General features: G+C 41.8%; 1 protein-coding gene across 1 annotated transcript in view; it reads left to right on the top strand.

Annotated features, from left to right (window-relative positions):
- Positions 1-26401, top strand: part of frem2b (FRAS1 related extracellular matrix 2b) — a 62838-nt gene extending 36437 nt beyond the window's left edge. Inside the window, exons 6-24 of the mRNA XM_037775974.1 lie at positions 229-480; positions 9114-9263; positions 10088-10297; positions 10397-10594; positions 10700-10864; positions 12629-12811; positions 12905-13035; positions 13135-13290; positions 13552-13855; positions 14069-14200; positions 15152-15483; positions 17904-18096; positions 18218-18322; positions 18675-18802; positions 18879-19013; positions 21491-21617; positions 22149-22336; positions 22424-22570; positions 23979-26401. Of these exons, the coding sequence (XP_037631902.1) occupies positions 229-480; positions 9114-9263; positions 10088-10297; positions 10397-10594; positions 10700-10864; positions 12629-12811; positions 12905-13035; positions 13135-13290; positions 13552-13855; positions 14069-14200; positions 15152-15483; positions 17904-18096; positions 18218-18322; positions 18675-18802; positions 18879-19013; positions 21491-21617; positions 22149-22336; positions 22424-22570; positions 23979-24488 (3746 nt within the window). The 3' untranslated portion in view covers positions 24489-26401. The remainder of the gene's footprint in view (positions 1-228; positions 481-9113; positions 9264-10087; positions 10298-10396; positions 10595-10699; positions 10865-12628; positions 12812-12904; positions 13036-13134; positions 13291-13551; positions 13856-14068; positions 14201-15151; positions 15484-17903; positions 18097-18217; positions 18323-18674; positions 18803-18878; positions 19014-21490; positions 21618-22148; positions 22337-22423; positions 22571-23978) is intronic.
- Positions 26402-27408: the final 1007 nt, after the last annotated feature.

Below are 27408 nucleotides of genomic sequence, written 5' to 3'. Positions count from 1 at the left end.
TTAAAGGGTAAACTTAAAAGTGAGATAGTGAGAGTTAAGAAAATAGTTTCTCGGCATCATCCTAAGGTCGTAATTCAGTGATGCATTCATGAAAAAACAATTTCAGGGTGAAAGGAAATCATATTTACGTATTGACTTTTATGTGGGGGGGAAAAAAAGAGTTCTGTATTGTGGCGGAGTCTGGATCATTAACTTTGCTCTCCGTAATTCTGTTTTCTGCCCACTCAGTCTCGGCCACGGGCACCGTCCCCACCACAGTGCTGTCCTACTCTGATTACATCTCCAGGCTCGAGGACCATCACAGCATCCTGCGCTTCGACAAGGGCGAGGTGGAGAAATCCTGCCGGGTGGTGATCATTGATGACTCCCTGTATGAAGACGAGGAGAGCTTCAATGTCACCCTCAGCATGCCCATGGGGGGCCGTCTGGCCCCAGAGTTCCCCGCAGCTAGAATCACAATCGTTCCCGATATGGAAGACGGTAAGATGACATTTCACTGATCATGAGTGTGAAATAGAATGCAGCATAGTGTCACAGTGTCTGTGCAGGTATAAGAAACTGCTTAATGAATGACTTTGTGGAATTTAGAGACACGTTTTTTTTTGTGCTTTTTCCTTTCAAAGATTTTTAACTCTGATTAAAGCCTCAAGAAAGACAGCGTGAATTAGTTTCTCGGCTGAAGGGCTTTTATCTGATTTAGTTGAAGGTGTTAATGTTTGTGCAATCTCTTATTTTATAAATGTAATGGATAAAGACGTTGACAATAGCTGAAAATTAGTTTTGAAAAAGTTTCGAAAGAGCAATATGTTTTGCTGAATTGATCCAAACAGAGAAATTCAAACAGTTAGGCAGGTGGGCAGACAGACAGCAAACATGTTGCTGTGCATGTGAAATGTGTATTTGAATTCTCTCTCTGTGTGTGTGTGTTTGTGCTTGTCTGACAATGTCTCGGAGAGAAAGCGTTTGAGTCGGCGAGCCCCCTTCCTGCAGGCGAAGCCTTTATCTCGTATCTGCAGGCTCAGACTGGAGGGCTGATAGTAGTCTCCCATCACTTCCTGACGCCTCTTTGTTCCCCAACACCTGACGGCCATTCCTCAGTTCCCTATCGCTCAGACGATCTCCGGAAGCACTGCTGTGAAGTTAACACTCTGTGATCGCAGGCAGGCAACACTAGAGCTGAAAAACCCGGCATGAACGGAAGCGTCTTTTTTCCCTTGAATCAAAACCCATTTGAAGCTACATAATTGGGGTGATGATGATGCAATGTTCAATTCAGCGTTCCGTTATCTAAAGGCTTGGTTTAAGTAGTCAGAAAATCATGACCATTGGGAAATGGGTATTTTTTTTGCATGTAATTGAAGTTTGGCTTCATTGAGAATTATTTTAATCTTCTCCAACTGCTCAAATTACTTAAAATTAGAGTCTACTTGCAGGAGACCCTGCCATTACATAGTACTGTACATGCTGCTGAAAACGTCACAGACTCCAGTGCTTTAGCAACGCAGACTCTTTAGTATTTTATTTCCCCTCCTAAGAAATGTATTCAGACATCAATGGAGCCGAGGATGTGAATCATCTGTCCGTGAACCTGTGCTGAGGAGGTCTCGTCTTTGAGGCTACAGTAGCAGCAGTTTTCAGACTGTGTAACAGGTTATTCTCCTCTTCCATCCTCGTGGGACTCGAGGCAGCAGACACACTTCAAGTGGATTTGACCTGCTTGAGGAAGGAGGAGGTTACGTGGTCGGAATGTAGCGTGGTCCGGTGTAACCTGAGAGTGAGTGCAGGGCCTTTTGACCGCCGCTGCTCCTGGGTATTGACTCCAGACTGCCAAGGCAGCTGCTGAGACACACAAGTTTTTAATGGGATGTACAGCAGTCGGTCCTCACGGCATTCAGCCTGCCTCACAGAGTAGTGTTTTACCACTGCAGCTATTGCATTTACACAGGGGCGAAGTCTTTATGGGATGGCTCTGACTCTTAACAGTGCAAATCATGCATGTCTTTAGAACTGCCAGAGAGCTCATTGATTGGAGACGTTATTGATTAATGTCTTATATTGACTCGGTCACATACGGCTGCTTGTCATTTACATTTAGGATGAGGGTCAAGGCTGTTTGAGAAACAGGGAGGCTGAGAAATAGAGCACATTATGTATGAGGAAGTACTAGATAAGATAAGCCAACTTGCTTTGGTCTCAGAAGAATAAAGGTAAAGGGTTAATGGTTTAAGAAACAACTCCTTTAGGAGGGGCACAGTTTCCTGTTACTGATAAATAGCATCTTCATGTTCATGCATTACTGCTTTCTCATAGTGTCGGAAGGCAAACTCTATTCTATGATTGCCCCTGGTTTATAGAGAGTCAGCCAGTGTGCAACTGTTACAAACAATGACTTGCCTGAGTAATCCAATTTTTGTAGCTTGAAAAGTCAATTAATTATAAAATATACTAAGAAATGTTCTTGCTCTGCACATTTGAGACTTCCTGGCATTGCCTTTGTCTACATTAGAGGTCTTCGGGTTTAGTGTATTATCACACAGAAACAGGAGAAAAAGGAGGCTCAGCGCATCGCAGGATTAACTTTGACTCGGACTGACAACCAACGTTAACAGTCTGCACTCAGGTTTATTCCTGCTTTATCTGCAATCATGTTTTCGTTGCCTCTGGCTGTGTTAGGGTGGCTGAGTGACAATCAAAATCTCCTTATGCATATCAGTTGTCAGAAAGCGCCAAAGTCGCAAGGGTGCACCATACAGCATGATTGTAAGGGGCAGACTACAGCTTCCATTCGTGGAAACATTCTTTGTGTTATTGTTATTGTGATTCTTACTGTTGTCAAGACTTTCATTGTGACGTTGAGAGAAACAATGCCTGGAGCTCTTGTCCGACAACTTGCCTCCTTATTATAATGACACCTGACATCAGATTGACTGCCTGAACACACACACTCACAAAGACACACACCCACACGTGATAATGTATAAAGTTTGTGCAGCAACACCTCCAAAGTGTAATTTGGATTAGGTGCTGGAGGTGTTTAGGTTGTCTGCATCCACTGAATAAATGGAACGTGAAGAGCGGGTAGAAATACGGTGGTGTCAAGCCTTCATATCTCCCTGAAGGAGGTGATAATGAAATGGCTTGAATACTGATGGTGGAGTGAATGGTAAATAGCTCTGAGGCAAGCAGAACAAGACCAATCTCCTGTCTGGAAGGGTAGACTGGCAGCAGAGATTCATTCCAACTCTGAGTTCAGCTATGCTGGCTTGATATTAAATCTAAGTACGGTACATACTCCGGGTTCTTTTCCTAACTCCGCTCCAGTATATATGGAAGGGGAGGCTAATGGGGGCATCACATCCTTCTTTGTCATCCCCCTTGCAGCATAGCCGTCCAGTGGGTGTACATGGGAGGAAGGAGTCGGTGCGTGGCCGAGCACCTGTCCCCGCCTGCCTGTGAGAGGTCTGTTGCTGGGGCTCCCCAGGAGGGCTCTCGGCAGCTACACAGAGCCGTAGGCTCAAATACTTCTTAGAAACACACACTACTGATATCAGCAGAACCTCATGTCAGCAATATGTCTCCTTTTCAAGCCAGCAAAACCAGAGTAGCACAATACGATGAAATTAGAAGCCACAGGGCACCGACGTATGCACTCCCTGCTCTGTGCAAACACACAGTCTCGGCCACCTACGCAGGCACAAGCACGTGCAAGAAACCACACAAGTGCAGCAGGAGGTGGAGCTCCTGTTGTCTGCCAAGTGACTGATGTTAATCTGACAATTTATGGGAATCTAATTTGGGAATGTCTACAGCTTTTACTACTAAATGAGTTGAAGTTTACTGCAATAGCAACCAGTTTTGTAGAAACCGTGCCATGGAAGAGAAGGCAGGTTTTCTTTCCAAACAAAACATTAATTTCACTAATTAGCACACCTTCACCCGCAGAGAGAGAGAGAGTAATTAAAATCAGCTTTGTTTGAAATGAAAACCACCAGACTCTGGCATTGACATGGCACAGGAATTAATATTACTGCCTCTGAAGGAACTTTGTTGGCAACACATCTCCGACAGAAAGTGTAACCAAAACTCAAGAAAACCCTACTGGGTGGTCTCCAGACTTTTCCCCTTTTTACATATTTGGGTCTACAGGAAATTCATTCAGAGACAAATCGCTTAGTAGATGGGTAAAATTTAGTACGTTTACTTAATTTTCCCATATGTATAAAACAATAATTGAGTACTGGAATTATTTGCCATTTATTTAGATTTTTGATTTTTATGTTAATCCTTAGATGTGCAGTCATAAAGTGAGGGATGGGTGAGCTTCAATCGCTGCTTGCTGCGTTGCCAGTAGTTTGTGGAAACTGCAATTGAGAAAGCCATTTACAATTAAAATAATGAGTTGGAAATGTCAATTTTAGGCTAATCCATATATACCGAAATATAAGTACTTCATCATATTGATGCAAAATATCCTTTAAATCCAATACTGTCAAAGCAGTTTTGCTTATTGATTTATACCACTTCCAGCAATAATCTAATATAAGCAGAGATATTAAAGAGATTGTTACAGTACCTTGGTGTAAATGGTACATTAGTCTTTCATCATCTCGTTATATACTGTATTGTGATATCGCCTAACAAGATGCAATTGCTACACTGAGAATGCAAGCGAAAAAACAAGTTGTTACAGCATGTTATAGCTGTGGGCATCAAGGCAGTGTAAAGTTACAATATTTGCCCTGAGTCACAGAAACACATGCAGGTTCAGTTCGCAACAGCTGTGCGTTCTGCCTGTCCAGACCTACAACAAACAATTGTCAGTCCACAAGGGTGCGAAGGTCGTGAGGGGTCATTTTCAGCTTGCTGCACTTTGGATCCCTGCTGGTTGTTCAGGTTGTCTATCAGAAAAGGTTAGATTACCAGCCAGACCCTATGTGTCATCTGGTTTGTGGTAATTTAATTAATTGAAAATTAGTTTGAAAATATGCACCACTACACCAAAGTATCAACTGACATGATATGGGTGTTTTACAGCATAATACCACACAGAGAGTGGGAGGAATGGATTTTAAAAAAGGTGCCAAGCAGGTCATTTAGCTCTGGGCCCACTACCAGGTTAATCCAATCATGCTATCAGAGGAGGCACACGGAAGTGTACTGTAGACACTCCAATGTACTGTAGTTGTGGCAAGTAGACAAGGAGAAAAGGGGTAGAAAAACTCTTAAAAATCTACCTTAAAAACAAACAATAGAGAGGAGGAATCAATTAAAAAAAGATAAAAGAAGCCAAAACTCGACAGGACTGATAAACAGAATCTGAATGAGACGGCAGGACACAATTTTGAAGGAAACAGTAAACAAGAGGAGGTACAAATTGACATGGTCAATAAAAACATAAAAGTGTTTTATAAAAGATTGCGGTAATTAGGGAGAAACTATGAGAAAAGGTTAAAGATGGGTGTTGTTTTATAATGCTAAAAGACATCTAAACACACAGCATAATAGCCTTTCACACCATTGTTTCTGTCTTCTTCTCAATACCACACACACACATTGAAGCAACTGATGCACAAATACACACAATATGGAGCTGCTGCTGAAAATGAGTTTTTACCAAGCTTATTGTTGACAGTTAACTACTTTTTACAACAGGGACATGAATTATGTTCCCCTGTTTTCTGTAGAAAAGGTAACTCTTCTGGCAACTTGGCATGTACGACTGTAAAGTTTACAAGCTGTCCAGGCACTCTACAGCGCGGACAGCTGCTATCCTCAGAATACCTGCTATTTTCCCAGCGACCGACCATCTGCACATAAACGTCCACACCCTTACAGTCTCCACTCTGTTTGGAGGAACTTGTCTTTTCTTGCAGAGATAATTGCTGTTTGATATCGACTGTGCATCCGGGAAAAATGTTTTGGTGGTTGGGGCTGTAAGACATGAGAAAGCTTGTACGGCAGGACTTCACTCGAGTATTTATAGTCTTGTGTCAGTTGCCTGTAAATTTCACCCTGTTTCTGAAGGTATGATTATGAGCGGTTTTAAAGATGGGCGGGTGCCGTGCGTGCGCAGTATATCCTGGACGGGGATGAATCAAGGGGGAACCCACAGACCCTGTCATTATGTCTCACCTGGATTCCCACTCATTCTCATATAAAACAGATGTCCAAAGCGCTTAAGCAGAGAGGTGCTAATCAACAGCCTTAAGACACTCAATCTTAAAAATTCAAACGTTTCTCACAGTCGACAACAATTAAAGTTGCAGATTTTTGTGCATTGAATATGGAGCTGCTTTTGCATGCTTTTGCTGTTGGAGAGAGAGATTTGTTGAGCACACAGTGGGCAGAGGAGCGTTTGCCAGGGCTCAATTGAATCTCACCATTAGAGAAGCCACTTAGCGCTGTGGGAATGTCATGCAAAGTTCAAGTGGAATCAAGCAGTCAGTGGGAGTGTAACAGTCCCCTTAGGGAGGCCTGTGTCTCTCCTTGTGCCGCTTATTTTATTTTATGTTCACACATATACAACAGTAAAGATATTCCCTTTGTTTGTGGCTTTGTTCTTCTGGCATATCGCACAATAACCGACATAATGACTATACGTAAGGGGCTCCTATTTCTGACATATGTTTTATATTTTTAATTATTAAGTATTATCAGAATCTGGTTTATTTTGCCCAGTGCATACATACATGGAATTTGATTATGGTTTTATGCCGCTCTCTCAATGTTCTTACACAGAATAGTGACAGATATGTACATATTACAATATGTACATAAAGTGACAGATATGTACAAAAAAATTGCATTAAAGACTGTAAATTATAATATAAAAATGTGCATTAAGGACTTTAAAGTATAATCTAAAAATGTGTATTAAAGACTGTAAATTTAAAATCTAAAAATGTGCAAAAATGTGCATTAAAGACTAAATTATAATCTAAAAATGTGCATTAAGGACTAAATTGTAATCTAAAAATGTGCAAAAATGTGCATTAAAGACTAAATTATGATCTAAAAATGTGCATTAAGGACTGTAAATTATAACTTAAAAATATGCATTAAAGACTGTAAATTATTATCTAAAAATGTGCATTAAAGACTGAATTAAAATTTATAACGGCAGCAACGGATATCTGGTGTTTAAGAGTTATTGACAGTGTATGACTGATTAAGTGTTCATCAGATTGACTGCCTAAGGGAAAAAATTGGCAATATTGATAAAAGCAATGGAATAACTACTGTATATGAAATCTTATAAATCAGTTAAATTAGTTGTTTTTTGAATAAATGGAAGTTTGTACACCTTACATAATAGCTAGGTCTAAATGTGGATCGTCTCCTCTTACGTCCAGGTAACCTTAGATGTGGCGTAGAAGGCTGCTGCTGGCTGGGCTGACGGAGCCCAGGAGCCAGCGGTTTACCTTTCACTTAATGGTCCGTGGCTCTTTGAAGCTCACTGTTTGTCTGCTTCACAAACCTTATCTGATTACCGGGCTAGTACAACGGGGCCCCGAGTTCCTGGCTGCCAACATCAGGCTAGTAGATCTGATTACTCCTCCTGTTAGGGGACCCAGTGCAGGCAGCCAAAACCATCTTTGTTTGGTTTCTCTGTGGGGAGAAATTCTGGCAGCTGCAGGCCTCTTGATGCAGCACTCATTGTCCTGCCTGCGCTCTCAGCACAGATTAAAGCATAAAAGTTTTCTGTCCTCTGCTTGCTCTTAGAGGAAATATTATTTCGACCACAGAGATGGCTCCTCTGAGAACCACAAATCCCAAGGCTTTGCCTAAAAAGACGATTTCCCTCTCAGAACGTGTCTTATCTTGTTAATATAGAGCCGTTACTGCCAAAGCAGACGGCATCAACATATGTAATATCATCTGAGACTCTGATTACTGGGAAGAATAATTATATAGTGCAAAATAATAAACACATTTTTCTTGATCGGTAATTGTGCCTGGCAGCGCTGTTGACAGTGAATCTCTTTTTTTCTGTGCGCTTGTATTTTGGTTTCATTAGACAACATAATCATCATGCAGTTACAACAGTATGGATTTGTTTTTGTTCAAAGTGTTTATCGCCCCGCTCCACATCCCCACCCTCCTGTTCGCCTCATACTGTGTGATGAGAAACAGCTAAGTGTCGTTTTGTAGGTGCAGAGTTCCATTGTCATGGAAACCAAAACTCTGCCCATGGCCATCGCCATTCACTTAATTTATTCATTATTTGGTCACAGTTGCTTTCAAAGGCACAAGGTTCTTATTGCTCAATATTGGCTTGTTCCCATTAGTCATCATAACAATGATGTATCTGATCAATTATGAGAATGTATGTAAGAAAAAACTGCCTTTTTGGATTGGTTTCAGTTTGTGTCTGCTCAGGTTATTTCTGTATCGTTCTAATAGACTATGACTGACTCCCTGCAGTTTAAGGCCATAAATAGTCTCTTTGTGAAGGCAGTTCTTAGGTTGTTACAATGGCTGACTGCACCACGTATACAGAGGTCCAGGCCCTTAAGCAACCATTTTACAAGCAGCATGACATGAGAGGAAACAGACTCTGAACGGGTTAAATAGAATAATAGTGGGTGAGTTTGGCTGCAGTGGAATCTCAGCTCATAGAAGCACTAATTGCAGTCAGGCAGGCCTGGGCTGGCACATCGAGCTCTACATCCCCCAGACCTCCTGTCAGGCCTCCTGTCTGCCTCTCAGACCCATCACTATCAAAGTCAGCTCCAACACCAGGCTCGTCCGCAACAAAACCAGGAAACTCAGCTCTGCCTTCAAGTTGCTTTTTTGTCTTTTAAGACTTGATGAATGAATGCAGATGCAGAAATCCCCCCCCTAAAACATCGTTCCAGGAAGTTAGAAAGTGTTGTTTAAGGGTTGCAATTACGGTGTTGACTACCTGCTGGTGTTTCAATGGAAACATTCCCTCAATTTCTCCTGTAATCAGAGGTAATCGTACAGAGCTTTTACAGATTCAGCTCAGCAATTACAACGGGCATTCGCATATCCTGTTGTGAAACAGCTAAAAAGATGATTATGGATTACATCCTCCTGTGTGCTTTTCCCTCATCTCCTTCACTCCTTTCCTCTGTTGTTGTTCCTCCCAGCCCCCGTCTTCTACTTCGGCAACACAGACTACCACGTGGATGAGAGCGATGGCTTCGTGGAGGTGCAGGTATGGAGGACGGGGACTGATCTCTCCAAAGGAGGAACCGTCACAGTGCGCTCCAGAAAGACAGATCCTGTCTCGGCTGAGGGTACGTTTCCCTGCGAGGCGCCTGGCTCTGACAGCTTTAGCTAGTTTAGAGAAATGTAAACCCCAGAAAACAATAGACTTAAGTCATCGCCCTGTCGCTCTATGTTTTCCTGAGCTCAAGAGTGCATGGTGATGTTAAAGCTGGATATGTTGGGAGGATGACCTGTGGAATGTAAACATTGTTTTAGGTTAGGGGGAGAGAAGGTTTCTGATGGGCTCTTGCCTTGAAGGCATATGATATACTTATACATGCTTTGGACTCCAACACTGGTCGCCCTCTCCTCGAGCCTTCCCTTCAGCCTCCATTATCTCCTGCCCCCAGGCAGTCTTCTCCTCCCTGCATTCTTAACATCTCCGCTCTCGCCTGCGTTATAACCGTAAAAATTACTAACATCTACTCATACTGCAGCATGGTAGAAACGCAAGCCCACACTTAGGCACATAACTGGGTCATAAGTACATGAGAAAAGCCTGCGGGCACAGGGTGAGCTCTCAATACTCAAACTCTTCAAAGAATGGCAAATGAATAACCTGTTTGCGCTCGGGGAGATATCCAGTTTCTCTCAGCTCTCCTTTAATCACGCAACAAATTCTAACTGTTCATGCCCATCGACCGCGAGATAGAGAGCGTCATTTTGTCGGCACACAGGGTATATCCTTTCATCTTGCCCCGCCGCCTGACAATCACAAATGAATTATGAAGTAACATGAGAACTGCTGTTAAAATAAGATCAAGTGCTGTAGTCCATTTGTGTTATATTCACTACATCCCATAAGCACTATGCTCTTTGAAGCATTCCTGTCCTATATTGTGTTGCGGAGCAGCTGGGGCGGATTACGTCGGGATAAGCCGGAATCTGGATTTCGCACCGGGGGTCACCATGCAGACGTTTCGTGTGGCCATCCTGGATGACCTGGGCCAGCCGGTGCTGGAGGGGCCGGAGAAGTTTGAGCTGGTGCTCCGGATGCCCATGAATGGGATCCTCGGGGAGCCGAGCAAGGCCACCATCCTCATCAATGACTCTGTTTCAGACTGTGAGTGTTGCAATCAAAATTAATTCAAACGCTTAGTGATTTATGATGTTTATACCGTATTTCTGATGTTGATTTATGGGTTTCATTATGTTGTTCTAGTGCCAAAGGTGCAGTTCCGTGATGCTGTGTATGTGGGTAATGAGGACTCCGGGCAGATCTCCGCTATCGTATACCGTAGTGGAGATATCAGCTACAAGTCCACAGTACGCTGTTACAGCAGGCAGGGGACGGCCCAGGTCATGATGGACTTCAACGAGAGACCCAACACAGATGGCTCCATCATCACCTTCTTACCAGGTGGGGTAGTAAAACCTAACACACATCCTTTTGCATGTTTGTGTTTTCTTTAAAATCAATTAAAAGGACATATGCAGTAGCTCAATATCTTTTCCCTCTCTTCAGGAGAGATTGAAAAGCCCTGTGTACTGGTACTAGTTGATGACACCGAACATGAGGAAGAAGAAGAGCTTCGTCTCGTGTTGGGTAGCCCCAAGAGTGAATCTCCATTTGGAGCATCTATTGGAGTGCAGAATGAAACGCTCATCAAGATAAAAGACGATGCAGACAGTAAGAATGCTTTGTTTTGTTGCTACACTGTTGTTCCTTAAAATAGTTCTGTTTAAACACCACAACGTGCAGAATATTTAAATGATCATATAACATATTTTAAGTTATCCCAATGGCATACATTAGTTTGTGAGAAAATTGGACAATTTCTTTAGTCTGTGTGTTGCTGTTTCCCCAGATCTACCATAGTGTCTCTTATGATATCACCACTGGGGCAACAAATTCGGAAAGTTGCACACATAAGGGCTTAAAGGACCAGTGTTTAACAATTAGGGGGATCTATTGGCAGAAATGGAATATAATATTAATAAGTATGTTTTCTTTAGTGCATAATCACCTGAAAATAAGAATTGTTGTGTTTTTGTTACCTTAGAATGAGCCGTTTATATCTACATAGGGAGCGGGTCCTCTCCACAGAGTCCACCATGTTGCACCGTCATGTTTCTACAGTAGCCCAGAACAGACAAACCAAACACTGTTAACTTTTCCTGCTTGGGCCGGAGTCGATAACATTACTCGCTCCACTCTCTCTCTTTCTTCACTATTCACTTGCCACTGGCTCTGCCCCGAATGACCTACCCTACTCTTACAACAAGTGACTTTAGAAAGGGCCATTTGCATTGCATTTTCTGCCACCGTTGGCAAAGAACGCATATTGATAAGAAGTGAAAGCCAATTAATTGTTGCATTGCAACATCAGTGCCCAGCAGCAGAGCCACGCTTCGGCCATTTTGGACTGAAAGCCGGACGCCAGTAAAACGTCCGCCTACAAAGTGCCGTACAAAAGTAAAACAAAAATTATTTTTATTCTATTGTCATATATTTAATGTCTCTACTGAAAAGGCCTGTGTTGAACAATAAAAATGTTATACATATGCACACTATTATCAATATTTACTTACTTACTTAAGTATTTATTCAACTTTTTGCCTGGCTGCTTCCCAGAGGAGCATAAAGTGAGCGATGGACATAAATGGTTAGGTAGTTAGAAAAATCCAGCACACAGATTTTGAGAGCAATATCAAACTTTTTCATATCAAGGACCTCCAAAATCGATGTCCAATAGACCACAGACCATATTAGCAAGTATCCTACAATCAATGTAAATTCTTTGCTAATACTACGTTATATTCAGATTATTTCATGCTACTAACGTTAGCACTCCTAGCTACTGGCTGATAACCGGTTGTTTGGGAACAGAGACGTTAATACATCCAACACGGTACAGGCTTACAACATACAGCCCATTGGTGTATAAGAAGATAATAAAAGTGATGAATTACACCTAATATATCCATTATTACAGCCGCATACAGCTAGCAGGAAGAAGGCAGAACCGGATAGGTCACATAAGCGTGCCGGGCGGTGCCGTCCTGTCTGATGCATGTTCATTATGCCGAAGAAAATAACTCTGGATTCAATACTGGGAAGTTCATTTACCTAAAAAACAATTCTCCTCTGATTTACAGCTATCTCTTTACACATCCACAGACTCATTGGCGTTTTCAGTCCAAAATGGCGGCAGTGCTACCACAAAGCCATCTAGCGGCTGTTGTAAAAAAAAAAACACCAGAGTTTCGTCTCTTTGCTTCTATACTCTTTGCCGTAGGTCTTCTACACACTTGGCACACAAATGAGGCTTCAGTTTGTTGCAATCTGCAACCTCATCGTTACCGCCAGATCCTACACACTGCTCCTTTAACATGTGCTATGCTGTAATTTTAGATTTACAGTTTATTGAAACTATTTGCCATGCTTTCTCAGAGGCCATTATTAGGTTCGGAGAGACCAAATTCAGTGTGAACGAGCCGAAGGAAAGTGGCCAAGTGTCCGTGGTGAAAATCCCAGTGCTGCGTGTCGGAGACACCTCCAAGGTCTCCGTTGTCCGAGTTCACACCAAGGACGGATCTGCCACCTCCGGGGAGGACTACCATCCCATATCTGAGGGTAAATAATACCGCAAGGAACCTTTTGTAAGAACAGCATTTATTTGAAATTTGCTAGAAAAAAATGTTGATAAAATCTCTCCTTTCTCTGCAGAAATTGTGTTCAAAGAGGGCGACACAGAGCACTATGTGGAGGTGGAGATTTTATACGATGGTGTCAGAGAGATGAGGGAGGCGTTCACGGTGCACCTGAAGCCGGATGAAAACATGGTGGCAGAGACAACGGTGAAAATTAAGCCACATTAACATATAATTTAATTGTCAAGTGTGGGACTACCTTCTCCATTAATGTCCTCTTAATTGCCCGTGCTTGTCAATCAACAGATGAGCAAAGCCACAATCTATATCGAGGAGACCAACAGCATGGCGGACGTCACCTTCCCCTCGGTGCCCAGGGTGGTTTCTCTGTTGCATTACGACGACGTCGACAGGACGAGGGACTCTCTCCCTGTGGCCGGATACCCTGTCATATGTGTCACTGTATGTCCCAAGTGATTGTCCAATGAATACTTAGTGGCACTTTTCAGTCATTTACTCTGCTAATGATTCGTTTAGCAAGACTTTCTGTTAGTGCAGCTTTACAGGTAAATACTGTTAATGAGGTAGTATTAAGCAGATGTGCACACGTTGCTCAATTATCAGCTACCTTGAGGGTTCATCAGGAGTATACAGAAATGACTGCTGCAGGGATTTTTGGGTGCATTTTACTCACAAGCATTTCTTCTTTCACTTTTTCTCCAGGCCTGTAACCCCAAGTTCCCAGACTACGACAAAACAGGCTCCATCTGCGTAAGCGAGAACATCAACAACACTCTAACTCGCTATCGTTGGCTCGTTAGCGCCCCCACCGGCTCTGATGGCGTCACCAGCCCCATGAGGGAAGTCGACTTTAACACCTTCTTCACCTCCTCCAAGCTCATCACTCTGGATTCAGTCTACTTCCAGGCTGGTTCCAGGGTCCAGTGCGCTGCGAGGGGCGTGAACTCTAATGGGGACGAAGGTCTGGAGCTCAGCAGCCCCATAGTGTCCATCAGCATGGACGAGGGTGAGTGCAGCTCATTCTCCAGCTTCAAACTGTTTAGTCTCTCTCATGGAAAATGGCTCAACATGATAAGCAGCTGCTGGCTGCATTATGCTCTCCCACCGCACTACTTTCTGTCCTTGCTCCGACAGAAAACTGAATACATAAAAGAATTTTTCAGTGGAGGACTGTTAGGGAAATAAAACGTTTGATGTTTGTTTATGGCCGGGTTTGCAGGAATGTGCCAGCCTCGCGTTGCAGGCACAGTGGGGGCCGAGCCCTTCTCTGCCAAGCTGCGGTACACTGGAACAGAAGACACAGACCACCCCAACCTCATCAAACTCACTGTCACCATGCCCCACATTGATGGTAAGAACAGCAGACTGAATGTCTAGAATCATTTTCATAAGTGAAAATTTCACTTAGAGGCAGGTTGTTGATTTGAAACCCCTCTCGAGCTGGGAAAGTCTTGGTGATATAGGTCACTCATCAACCATAGTCATTTAATAAAAGGCTTCTTCAGTTAGTTGTTCCTAAATTGTGAATCTACTAGGGCTGTCAAATTTAATGCAAATTTGTTTTAACGCCACTAATTTATTTAACGTATCAACGCAACTTTTTTAGGTTGTAGCGGGTATACCATATGAAACTAGAAAAACCTAAGGAATCCATCGGTACCAACCATGTCATACTAGCTTGTCGAGAAGGAGGCTAAATAACGCTCCAAACTTGTGTGAAATTTTGGTGAGGAAAAACTGGCATGGCCATTTTCAAAGGGGTCTCTTGACCTCTGACCTCAAGATATGTGAATGAAAATGGGTTCTATGGGTACCCACGAGTCTCCCCTTTACAGACATGCCCACTTTATGATAATCACATGCAGTTTGGGGCAAGTCATAGTCAAGTCAGCACACTGACACACTGACAGCTGTTGTTGCCTGTTGGGCTGCAGTTTGCCTTGTTATGATTTGAGCATATTGTTTTATGCTAAATGCAGTACCTGTGAGGGTTTCTGGACAATATCTGCCATTGTTTTGTGTAGTTAATTGATTTCTAATAATACATTTATACATACATTTGCAGAAAGCTAGTATATTTGCCCACTCCCATGTTGATAAGAGTATTAAATACTTGACAAATCTCCCTTTAAGGTACATTTTGAACAGATACAAAATTCACGATTAATTTGGAGTTAATCACAATTAACTATGGACAATCATGCGATTAATTGCAATTAAATATTTTAATTGATTGACATCCCTAGAATCTACCATTCCTATGCTTCAAATCTCTGACTGTTTTACGTGTATCCTCCCTCAGGTATGTTGCCCGTAGTGTCCACCCGAGCCCTGTCTAACTTTGAGCTCACGCTGAGCCCCGACGGCACCCGCGTCGGCAACCATCGCTGCTCCAATTTGTTGGACTACGCCGAGGTCAAGACTCGCTACGGCTTCCTCACTGATGCCACCAAAAATCCAGAAGTGATCGGTGAGACGGCCTCTTACCAATACAGCAGTTCCCTCAGGGGATCCAGCACACTGCGATTCTACAGAAACCTCAACTTGGAGGCTTGTTTGTGGGAATTCACCAGCTACTACGACATGTCTGAGCTTCTCAGCGACTGCGGAGGCACCATCGGGACTGATGGACAGGTAAACAGCCCCACCTTTGAGCTCCAGCTCACCTCTGACCCCCCTTTGTCATCTCTAGACATGAGGAGCAAGGAGTTAGTTCAATAAAGCAGCAGAGCCCCTGGAGGATAGGAATGTGGACTCAGCAGTTACTGGTCCGTTCTGTCCTATAACACGTCTTGCCCATTTTCATTTCAAAATCCTCCTGGATTTCCAATCCTAATTAATCATTAACAGGCATATTAAAAATCTGCTTGCCTGCTTGGTTTTCCTTTAAAGATCCTAAAGTAAATACTAGCCTGTAGAGAGGTCATCCATTATTGTCTGGAAAGACGTGTTAACCTCTGAAGTAATGACTAACTCGACACTCTGCTCCCTTCAACTCCTGGGAACACCAGTTATTTGTCTTCTCAAAGTGGCAAGTCAATAACCAGCAACCTCATGAAAAAAAAATCGGTATTCTTCTATTCTGCTATGTGTACAATGTGCTCTTTGTAGCAGCAGCTGTTACACGTGGAGTGGGAAATATTAAAGCCCTCTGTGGCCTCCTGGCATACATGCCTCGCAGCCTTCAACATTTGCAGTCACCTTGAACGTACAGTTAGTCGACTTGCAGTTAATTAAGGCAGAGTGTTGATAAAGAAGGGCCGCGTTGAGTGCACGGGGCGCATCATGGTGAAAACCTCCACTACGCTCCCTACTGAGGATTATTAATTAAACCCCTACAGCACTCGCAAATACATAAGAGTGATTATTGGTTTGTTATTAGAGTAGGAGTTTCTCATTTTACATGGCTTCAGGTTTATTTAATAACAAAGGCATCACCCTGGTGATAACAGCCTCTCTCAACAAGTGGAACTTTGTTGCCTGTAGGCGCATGATGTAAATGAGAACGTGGCAATAATCAACATGTCTGGGCAAGTAAGCAGACTCCTGCCGCTAATATAAACTTTACCTTGAGGTTAAAATCAATATACTTTGCATTAAATGGTGAGCACTTCTGTCTTCATTGATTAGTGACCACACTGATCAGAGATAATCCAATCATTTTTAAAAGAAAGTTATGAAAGAGATGAATGGTTTTGATCCTCAGGCTACTTAGACAGTCTCAAAATCCTGAAGAACGCTCTGTTCCTGTCCCTATTGTCTTTCCATCAAAAGGGGAGAATGGTATACATTCAGGTCTTGTACAGCACTGTATGTAGATTGTGTTGCTATGGTTACTGAACAGAGCAAAAGACGGTATGTAGATGCACAGACTGAGGTTTTATTTCAGTTTCAGGATACGTACGGCAGGACCGATGGAAAAAGAAACCACCTTTTGTTTGTGGGCGCCCTGTGACCCGAGCGCTCCTCTAAGCGGGCCGGCGGGCTGAGCAGAGACAGCTCCGTGCAGGCCGGGGCCAGTGTCATGTCACAGTGTAGGGCTTAGTGCCCAGCTTAACAAGACCATAGGAATCTATTAAAGGCCCAGCAGGATGTGTCAGAAGGCCATTCTGCAAATCATTTGCGTGAGCTCTCAGCGCCCAGAGGCGTAGTAGGCACGTCCCCACACGAACACAGCACCAAGTGCAGGCAGGTACCTCTCACGGGTCAGAGGAAAGTGCAGATACCGGAGAGCGCTCCCTCCGAGGACTTTCACCACTTGGAATCCTTTGACCATTTTAAGACAGCTCTTTTAGAGTGGGAAAGCTTGGGAATCATTCAGTATACCCAGCAAATGTAATTTTTTTCATGTTTTTCTGTTCAGCAATACATTATGATTTGGACACATTTGATTTGCAAATGTTTTAAATTGATTTAGAAGTAAAAATTGCAGTGATTCACTGTAATGTTAGAGTCCATGACCACTTAGAGAATACATTCAGTCTCACAACTATAGAGCATCCAGTGAACTTACTAATGCTTACTCTAAGTTAACATTATAGGCATGATTTCCCCGGAAATTTCCCTAATACACGCATTACCAAGTCCGATCAATCCGTGGACTGAAGCACTATTCAGAACAGAACTTAAATTAGCCCTAATGGTAGAATATTGGTCTTTATCTCCAGAGATATTATACATGCACTTTATTCAAGGTGTCTTAATGTTTCTCTCGATAAACCCAATACCTCTATAACAAGGCTAAATCAATCTGTGAAAAGAGATTCTTCACTCAGACTAACACTCACTTGATTTTGTCGACTAATCGATTAGTTGATTTAATCGACAGATCTGTAAAACTGAGTTTCTCCACAAAGAATCACAAAAGCATCTTGTGTCTACCAGATATTTGCTCATAACTTTCTTGGAAATAAGTCATTCATCATGAAAAACAAGCATAAAAAAATGACTAATCGACTAAAGAAATCTTAGTTGACTAATCGACTAAGAGGGACAGCCCTAGAAGTATGATTTATTTTTGTTGCTCTTGCACAACATGTTGGTTTTCACTGCAGGTGTTGAATCTGGTCCAGTCCTATGTGACCCTACGAGTACCGCTCCATGTATCCTACGTCTTCCACTCCCCTGTGGGAGCAGGAGGATGGCAGCACTTTGACTTGCAGTCAGAGCTGAGGCTCACATTCGTGTACGACACTGCCATCTTATGGAGGGACGGTATCGGTAGCCCTCCAGAGGCTGAACTACAAGGTAAGACTTGAGCAGTTTGCGACATAAAATTGAGGATTACTTAAAAATGTGTCACTTTCACTGAATACGGGATTGTAAATCAGTAAAGTAGGCAAATTAAAGCTGTGCTGTGTCTTTGCAGGTGCCCTGTACCCAACCAGCATGCGTATAAATGGACAGGGACGACTAGTAGTCAACTTCCGCACTGAAGCTCGATTCAGAGGGCTGTTTGTGTTTGCACATCCAGGTACAGTATGTCATACATGGGATGTACAGTAGTGTTTAGCAGTCTAAACTGGATATGATATATAAATGTGGCTTTATAGCATGTCATATTTGGCATAAAAGTTGAAATGAAACATGTTTCTTGTTTAGATTTTGTTTAGATTTTGTTTAGGTTCACTCAGCTTTTAACCTGTGACAGTGCATTTAAAGCTTTATAATATAATCTATTAATTAATATAATTTTCTTTTAAAATCACATTTATTATTAGTTCAAATGATGGTAAAGTATTTGTTATACCTTTTTTGTTTTTGAAGTATTTTAATTTGCATCTGAGCATGCTACATACATTTTAATTGATGTATTTCTCCATCAGCTTCACCACTCACCTCCATGGTCATGTGTCCGGACCACCCCGGTCTGACCTTTAACATCAGTCTTGTGAGAAACGAGCCCACCTACAACCAGCCCATCCAGCAGTGGACATTTGTCTCGGATTTTGCTGTGAGTAAACATTTTGATTTCCACTTTAATTGTTTTTACACCTAATTCTCACTGTAAACGTAATTTCCCTTCTCAGGTGCGTGACTACTCTGGCACGTACACGGTGAAGCTGGTACCCTGCACATCCCCTCCCAGCCTGGAGTACACCATCCCTCCTGTCTGCAATCCCAGGGAGCCTCTTACCTTCGACATGGACATCCGCTTTCAGCAGGTGACCTAGCTGACCTCGACTAAAATTAGATGTGGAAAATATGGGAAAGTTTATTGAACACTGAGACAATTTAGTCAGCAAAACTAGGATTCAGGATGAGATGGAGCATAATATTTTCTAAAATTAAAATACAATGTGAGGCTCTGCCATCTTATAACACTCAGTTTAAATTTAAAGCCAATTACAATTCGAGAGCTACTGTGATACCAAGACCTGGTTCAAAGAGGAAATTGCAAAAAAGGAATGCACTAAAAGGACACTTAAGAAAACATCCCCCCAAATAAGTCCACGAGAAAATAACATAATGTCCACTTGAATGTCCAACTCAAGTCCACCTTAACAAGACCACATGATCGAACCAAAATGTCAACAAGGTGTGTCCAATTCGAGTCCTCCTTAAGACCACATGATCCAACCAAAATGTCCATAAGGTTTGTCTAACTCAAACGTCCTCCTTAACAAGACCATGTAATCCAACCAAATTTCCACAAGGTGTATCTAATTCAAGTCCCCCTTAAAGCTGAAGTAGGCGAGATTGGAGCAAATATGATTAAAAAAAGTTATTTTTATGAAACGGTCGCTATATCCTGACAGTAGTACATGAAACAGGTAACCTGAAAAAAATCATGTGCCTCTGTTTCCTCCGGTGCTCCTAACGGCATCTGCAAGATTTCACAGACCGGAGGAAAACAAGCAGTCAAAGCTGATCTGGGATCTGCTTTCCATCTGCTGTCTATGAGAGCCGGCTGTCAATCACTCGCGAACTCCGACCAAACGGTCAAACTAGGCAGCGCTGATCAGATATGAATCAATATTATGTTACGTTAATGCCTATTGCTCTCCTCAAATGTTTTCAGAATCATCTTGTAGTGCACGGTTTAGCTGTAAAATGATAAAGTTTGTGACCCGGCAGCCATGTTGAGATAAGGTTGCGATGACTTGAAGGAACGCCAAGTACTGGTCACAAGACCGGAGCACAGCCAATAGGAACGCTCTCTCTCTGAAATGACCTGTGATTGGTCAAAGTCTCTCGTCACGTGCTAAATTTTTTAAAGCCTGAAAACAGAGCCATGAGGAGGTGTAGAAGTCTAGTTTTCTCTCAGAACACTTGAATTACAATATGTTGAAAGGTTATTGGAATCTTTGCCCAATGATGACAACAATATACAGCCTACTGCCACTTTAACAGGACCACATGATACAACCAAAATGTCCCAAAAACAAAATTTCCAACCTTCAAACTGTAGAAATACAGGAAAAGTAATGCATTGCAGAAAATCCCCAAAATAACTGAACTTACCGGACTTAGTATTGGGAATTGGTAACTCCGGCCTCGACTTGATTTCCAGTCCTCTGCTCGATAGTTATGGTCCTTAAATCACACAGATCTCCTTGTCTACCTCAGATGGACGAGGTACATCCATAAAAAGGAACTAAATGTTACTCCACTCTCTACTGAAGGCTTTCCGGCTCCTATCTTTATTCCACCGTCTACCTTCAAAAAACATTTCTCTTCCCTTTGTTTTCCTAGACCACGCACCCTTCCACCTGTGATTCTGGAGAAACAGATCACATGACCAGTGAGATCTAAATGAGACTACGCATGGCAAATAAGTTAAAGCATGGGTGACATTTACAAAGTGCACCAGAGGTTTAACCTTGCAAGGGTTTTTAGTATTAAATATATATAATTATATATATTTGTGACGGTGTCACAATCTCAGTTAAAACCTGTATGGATTAAGTTACATGTTTGTTTGTTTTTTGGACTCACAACTGCTTGTTTGAATCCGGACTACTACTGTACATTTGAAAAATGGGCTTATGAATCTTTGTGAAAGTTAAATCAGGATGATAAGTCGTTCATTAATACACCCCGTCTCCTTCATTCATTACTTCCTGTAAGCCAAACCTCTTGGCTCCTACTCAGTCATTTATTGTCTTGCCTCTCTCTGTTATCCCATCGCTTGAAAAATCTAAGAGGAACCTCCCTCCTCCTGGTCCACTCCATCTAATCAAGTACTCGTAAAAATGAAAGTCTTTTTTTACTCTTGCTGACAGGAACAAATCTCTAATCAACATCCCCCTTCTAATCCATTTAGCTGCACCTGCAGTGCTATATGTCCAGCTCCTGATGCCAACGTCTAACCACCCCAGCTTCAACATCACCATCTACAGTGATAATAGCAAAGATGGACACATTAATTAATTGTTCTGCTCATAAAATGCCACAAATAAAGACAAATCCCCATCAGCCTATACCAAAGAGATGTCTTGAAATGTCTTATTTTGTCTGACATAGAGTAAAAAAATTATATGAAATCTATAAAACTGAGCAAAAACGTCTACCAGACACACTGTATGTACCTGAATGATGTGTTTCAGATTGTTCACCTAGTGTCTATAAGTTAGCTTTGCTTGGCTTTGTCTCTAAACGTGTTTTGTGCGTGTCTTGTCTGTCCTGTATGTGTTTCTAGGTCAGCGACCCCGTGGCTGCTGAGTTCAGTCTGAACACACAGATGCTCTTACTCTCTAAGCGGACGCTCTGGCTCTCAGACGGCTCCATGGGCTTTGGACAGGAGAGTGACACTGCCTTCTCACAAGGTGAGGCAATAACATGCAGTCATAAACTGCTCTTGAAAGTTTATGGATTAAAAAAACCTAAAAAACAGGGCCCAAATAGTTATTGAAGCTGCATGGATGTCTGTGAATGTATTTCATTACTCAGCTCCTTGGACTTCTACAGATCAAAAAGAAATCCCTGTGTGATGAATATTTCTGTTGATTTAGCAGAACTGTTTGTTATTCCCTGACCCGGGAGCATAAAATTTTAATAAAAATTAGGCCCAGATGAAGTGTCACTTTTACCACTTTCATGTCTTACGCTAATTACGAGAGTGAATTTAATTTTTCTCAACAAGTGAGCGCGGAGAGCTCTTGTTGCCAAGAATGAGAGTAGTTTTAGCTGGGGTTTTAATGTTGTTCTCAATATTGTTGTCTGAGCAAAATAAAACCATTCAAGAGAACTGCATCAGTGTACATAATAAAAACCTTTTTTAGTACAACTTTCAATTAAACTATCACCTATAGTTTATGTGCGTTGCAGTGATGAATACTGTATTTCTCTTCCCTCAGGGGATACAATCTACGGCCGAGTGATGGTGGATCCAGTGCAGAACTTGGGCGACTCGTTTATTTGTAACATAGAGAAAGTGTTCCTGTGTACTGGAGCCGATGGATATGTCCCTAAATACAACCCCAGCAACTTTGAGTTTGGATGCCTGGCTGATGCTCCTTCACTACTCTACAGATTCAAGATCATTGTAAGTACTGTATATCTCATCAGGTCACATGTGCTTTGTGTCCATTCAAAGCTAAATATCCCTCCCTGTGTCATCTTCCCCCTCCAGGACAAGGCCCAGCCAGAGACCCAGGCCCGCTCATTTGGCAACGTAGCTTTCAATGCCTTCCTGGCGGTGGATGACCCCGGCGCTTTAACTCTAGTGAGACAACCTGGGTCAGATGGTTTCAGAATTGATTCTTCAGCTCTCTTCCAGGTCAGTGTAAATGTCAAGTACAAGATAAATGTTCCTTAAGGGGAGATTTGTCAAGTATTTAATACTCTTATCAACATGGGAGTGGACAAATATGCTTGCTTTATGCAAATGTATGTATATATTTATTATTGGAAATCAATTAACAACACAAAACAATGACAAATATTGTCCAGAAACCCTCACAGGTACTGCATTCAGCATAAAACAATATGCTCAAATCATAACATGGCAATAACAGCTGTCAGTGTGTCAGTGTGTTGACTTGACTATGACTTGCCCCAAACTGCATGTGATTATCATAAAGTGGGCATGTCTGTAAAGGGGAGACTCGTGGGTACCCATAGAACCCATTTACATTCACATATATTGAGTTCAGAGGTCAAGGGACACCTTTGAAAATGGCCATGACAGTTTTTCCTCTCCAAAATTTAGCGCAAGTTTGGAGCGCTATTTAGCCTCCTTCGCAACAAGCTAGTATGACATGGTTGGCTGAGCCTGCCTCAACCTCCGAAAGATCGTGTCACTGCGTGAAAGAAATTAGTGGCGTTTGAACAAATTTTCGTTATTATCGCGTTAACTTTGACAACCCTACAAGAAACACATTCAGCACACCATACATTTTCATATTTCACCAGTCTGTGCTGCATCATAAAGGTTATTCGGTGCTGGAATTTACATTTTTTTGTGGCCACTTAACTCAGCCTGGAATGTAACTCTCAGGGAACTGGTGTGAACTCGTGGCATCCCGCTGTGTAGAGAGCAAGTGGAAAGAGCAAGATGAAAATAATGGCTAGAAGAGTCACAGAAAGTGACCTTAAAAGATGTTTTTTTTCCCACTGATATTTTACTTTTTCCTCTTAACAAGCCAAGAGAAAAATATTCACTGGCCTGACACTTTCTGCATTAGACCTTATGGCAAGTGAGCAAATCCATCATCACCGTGTGGGCTGGCCTTTATACGGCCTCTGATCACAGGATCATGTGTATGACTCAGACTCCCCCTCTTTCGTTGGGTCCAGATTGCTTCCTCTGGTCAGCGAGTCTGTATTTCTTGGCTTGTTAAGTAGAAAATGTCAGTATCAGTGTGTCTACAGGCCTGATGAGTGTTATCCAGTGGCTGAAAACTTTTTCTGTTTTTCAACTCCAATGTACAGTAACTGCACTTGCTACACTATATGGCCAGATATACACTAGTACAGAAGAAATACCACAAGAAACAACCATAAAGGGAAGCTACACTGACAGTAGCTGTATTTCTAACAGTGTTAACAGTATTTTATGATGGATTTTTTTTCTTTATTACTGAACTCTTAAGGATATCAAAAGGAACTGGTGTTCTGCAGAAAGATGTGCCATAAAAATGACCTACAGGTATCATTTTTAAAACAATAATTGTTGCTTTCTCCAGGTATCTTCAGGGAGAGAGTGGTACATTCACACCATCTACACCGTCCGTTCCCGGGACAACGCTAACCGTGGCATAGGGAAGAGAAGCCTGGAGTACCATGCAATGAGCCAGCACACACATCTGCTTCCAAGCGTTCAACAGCATCGCACCAGAAGATCAGCCAACGATGTGCCAGACGGAATAGAGGAGATCGGTCGTAGCAACAACCGCGGCACCAACATCCTCCACATCGCGCTGGACCGCAGCAGCCAGCGGCGGACGAGCCCAGAGAGGGAGATCTTCACCAAAGGGATCATCCCCCGTGAGCTCAACCACAGAGACGACAGTGATGACGACAGACTAGTGTTGATCATTGGCATCTTTGTCGGGCTGCTCCTCACTGTGCTCCTCATCATCGCCGTGGTGTTACTGGTCCGGTCCAAGCGAGAGAACAAAGACGCACCCAAGAGCTCCAGCAGCGCAGAGCCCATGATGACACAAGCCAAGCTCAGCGACAGCTCAGAGGTCTAACAAACAGACTGATGATTGAGAGTTTTAGTTAATATTTTTGTTTTGCAAGTGCCTCACATTTAGATAGAAAGATTGAAGATTGTGTGTGAAGCAACACAAACTACAAGAGCTTTGATTCTGTTCAGAAATCTACTTGAAATACTGCGTCACTTCCATGGCCGGGGAGTGGGGACGGACTTTGTTAGCAGCTGTTTCAAGGCACTACTCACTTATTGATTTGCTTTTGATGCCATTTGATCAAAAAAAAGGTGTTATTACGTTTCCAAAGGTGCTATGGGAGATGCCTCTCAACTTGAACGGCATTTGGTGTTTCACTGAGTAGGTCAAGAGAAGGTGGATATGTCGCATACTGTAGTAGTTGTTAACAACAGGCTTTGTATGTTTGATTTGCTGCATCAAGACACTGTCCATAGTTGCTTACACTGTCTGTTCTTATAGAGAATGGTTTGTCCTTATAGATTCAGTGCGTGCCTAAGAAATCACAGTTTTGAGGTTTTATGATGTATGTTATGTTACAGTATGTTTTGTCCCGTGTGATCAGTAAGACATCCACTCAAGTGAAAACAATATTTTTTCACGTTGTTTTCTTGTGCTCATGTTTTTGCATGCATTTATTTTTGTATTTTAAGACTGTTTGAAACTGTAAAAAAAAAAAAAAAAAAATGCTGATTTGAATGGAATTGTGCGTCTGATCTACTGTATTTCCACAAGTTTGTGTTTTACAGCGTATCCCATGAAAAACAGTATTTATCAATGGCCAATCATTATTGTTAAATCCCCCCTAATATGTAGTTGTTGAAACACTGTATGATTTCAAGACCTTATAATTGACACTATCAAATAAGAGAAGTGAAACTGTTAGTCTGTAGTATTGAATTGACTTTCAAGACAGCTGGTCTGCAATGTACAGTGTACTATAGTAGCGGTTCCAGAGCCACTATTTCCAACAGAAACTATTTTCACTCTTGTCACAACAGGTATGCTAAATTTGTAAGTGTACACTACTGTAGCTTAGTAGAGATAGCTGGGACTCTAGATCCTTCTCACAACAGGGCTATGTGTTGACTGTGCTGTTCATTTTTCTTTTTTTTTTAAACCTTGAAATATGGTCTAACGTTTAGCAGATTTCACTTAAAGGGAATATTATGCTTTACGCTCAATCAACATCATTACTGTCAGAACGGCTGTCCTCTCCCTCATTTATTAGTTTGAAATGTGTTTATTTATTTTTCAGTGCTTGTTATTTAGTACCGACACAAATCTATATCATTTCATCTCCCTTTTTCATTTTGAACCTTTGAACCTATTCAAATTTCTCAAACTGTATAACATGTTTGTTATTGGGATTTCAATATACAATACACATCTACAGGTTATGTGCCATGTTATTAGAATATTGTGCACATAGGATAAACGTCATACAAGCTTTCCATGTATCAGTGTTGTTGGTTTGTTTTTGTTCCAGATCCAGGCACAGGATTGCCAAAAATTACCTCATATATCGTATGATAGACACTAAATTCATAGTCACTACTTTATAAATGGTTTATTTGCAATTTTATTTTTGAAATTGAAAACAATTCTATGCAACCTGTGATATCATACCTTCATGAAATGTTTACCCCAAGTATGATTTTTTCTTTTCAGTGCACAATTTTGCTTGCTTATCTAGGTTTGACACTGTATCAATGTACTGTGGTTCCTTTATTCCACTCTAATAATTTGAGTGCATTCTGAGCTTTTTTTATGCACATGTATGTATGTATATACATATGTATTACCTATAAATATACCATTTGGATGTTTTGGGAATGGTTACTGTTAAAAAAAAAAGCATACTGTATGTGCTGTAAGTATTTGTAACATAGACCAGAAGCACAGCGTGGTCTGCAAATAAATAATTTTTCAAGAAAGTGTATGTTTTTTTTTTGATGAAACATGTTTTAGCTTGAAGATGAGAGGGAATGTCTTTGAACAAAGATATTCTTACTGGTCACCAACCTTCTCATTAAAGAAGACCTTTCCTTTAGTGTGTTATGTGCAAGTTACAAAGTCCAAAGTCCATGCCAAAGGGAGTTACTCTCCCCCACAGAAACTCTGCTCCTGAACTGCCTGAAACGCCTTGCTAGAAGTCCCGCATTTTCTTCAGTAACGTGGTGATGTCACAAAGTAACACATTTGCATAACGGCTAGTTTGGTACGCCCTCAAACAAAGCTGCAGAGCTGGAGCGGAGTCCAAAAAGTTTGGCTCTGCTGGCCAATCACAACAGTAGGCCAGCTGACCAATCGGAGCAGACTGGGCTTTTCAGGAGGGGCGGGGCAGGAGCTCAAACAGAGTGTTTCAGAAAGAGGGTGAAAAGAGGTGCAGCAGCATAGCCGGTATGAGAAAAGCGAAGTGTTTTTTGAACATTAAAGCATGTACACGTTCTACTAGAAACCCAAAATACAAGTATGCACTTAAAAATAAGCACAATAGGTCCTCTTTAAATAGTTTGACTACAAATGCTCAAAATGACATGCAACCATTGCCATACCTGTATATACATTTATAAATATACCTAGTGATCCAGTTGAGCATCAGTCCTTTTTTGTCCAAATGCAATTTATAGGCACTTCTGAGAAGAGAGATACAAGGCCATAAATACTTTTACACTAAGCTACAAAAAACTATTCAGAGGTAGCTCTCATTATTAATTTCAGGATTATGAAATTTGTGCTCACTGTAAATCAAGAAGTGGACCCACCCCTACAACCCTACTCAACTCATCATTTCCTTATTACCACCATTCAGAGAGGACTTATTATGCTTATTTTCAGGTGCATACTTGTATTTTTGGGTTCTACTTGAACATGTTTACATGCTTTAATGTTCAAAAAAACTTTATTTTTATTTATTTTATTTTCCTACCCCCGAAAAGCC

Source organism: Sebastes umbrosus, chromosome 7 (assembly GCF_015220745.1).
Source record: "Sebastes umbrosus isolate fSebUmb1 chromosome 7, fSebUmb1.pri, whole genome shotgun sequence".
NCBI classification, from domain to species: domain Eukaryota; kingdom Metazoa; phylum Chordata; class Actinopteri; order Perciformes; family Sebastidae; genus Sebastes; species Sebastes umbrosus.
The sequence above is the reverse complement of the archived record's forward strand: the minus strand, read 5'-3'. Positions and strand labels throughout refer to the sequence as shown.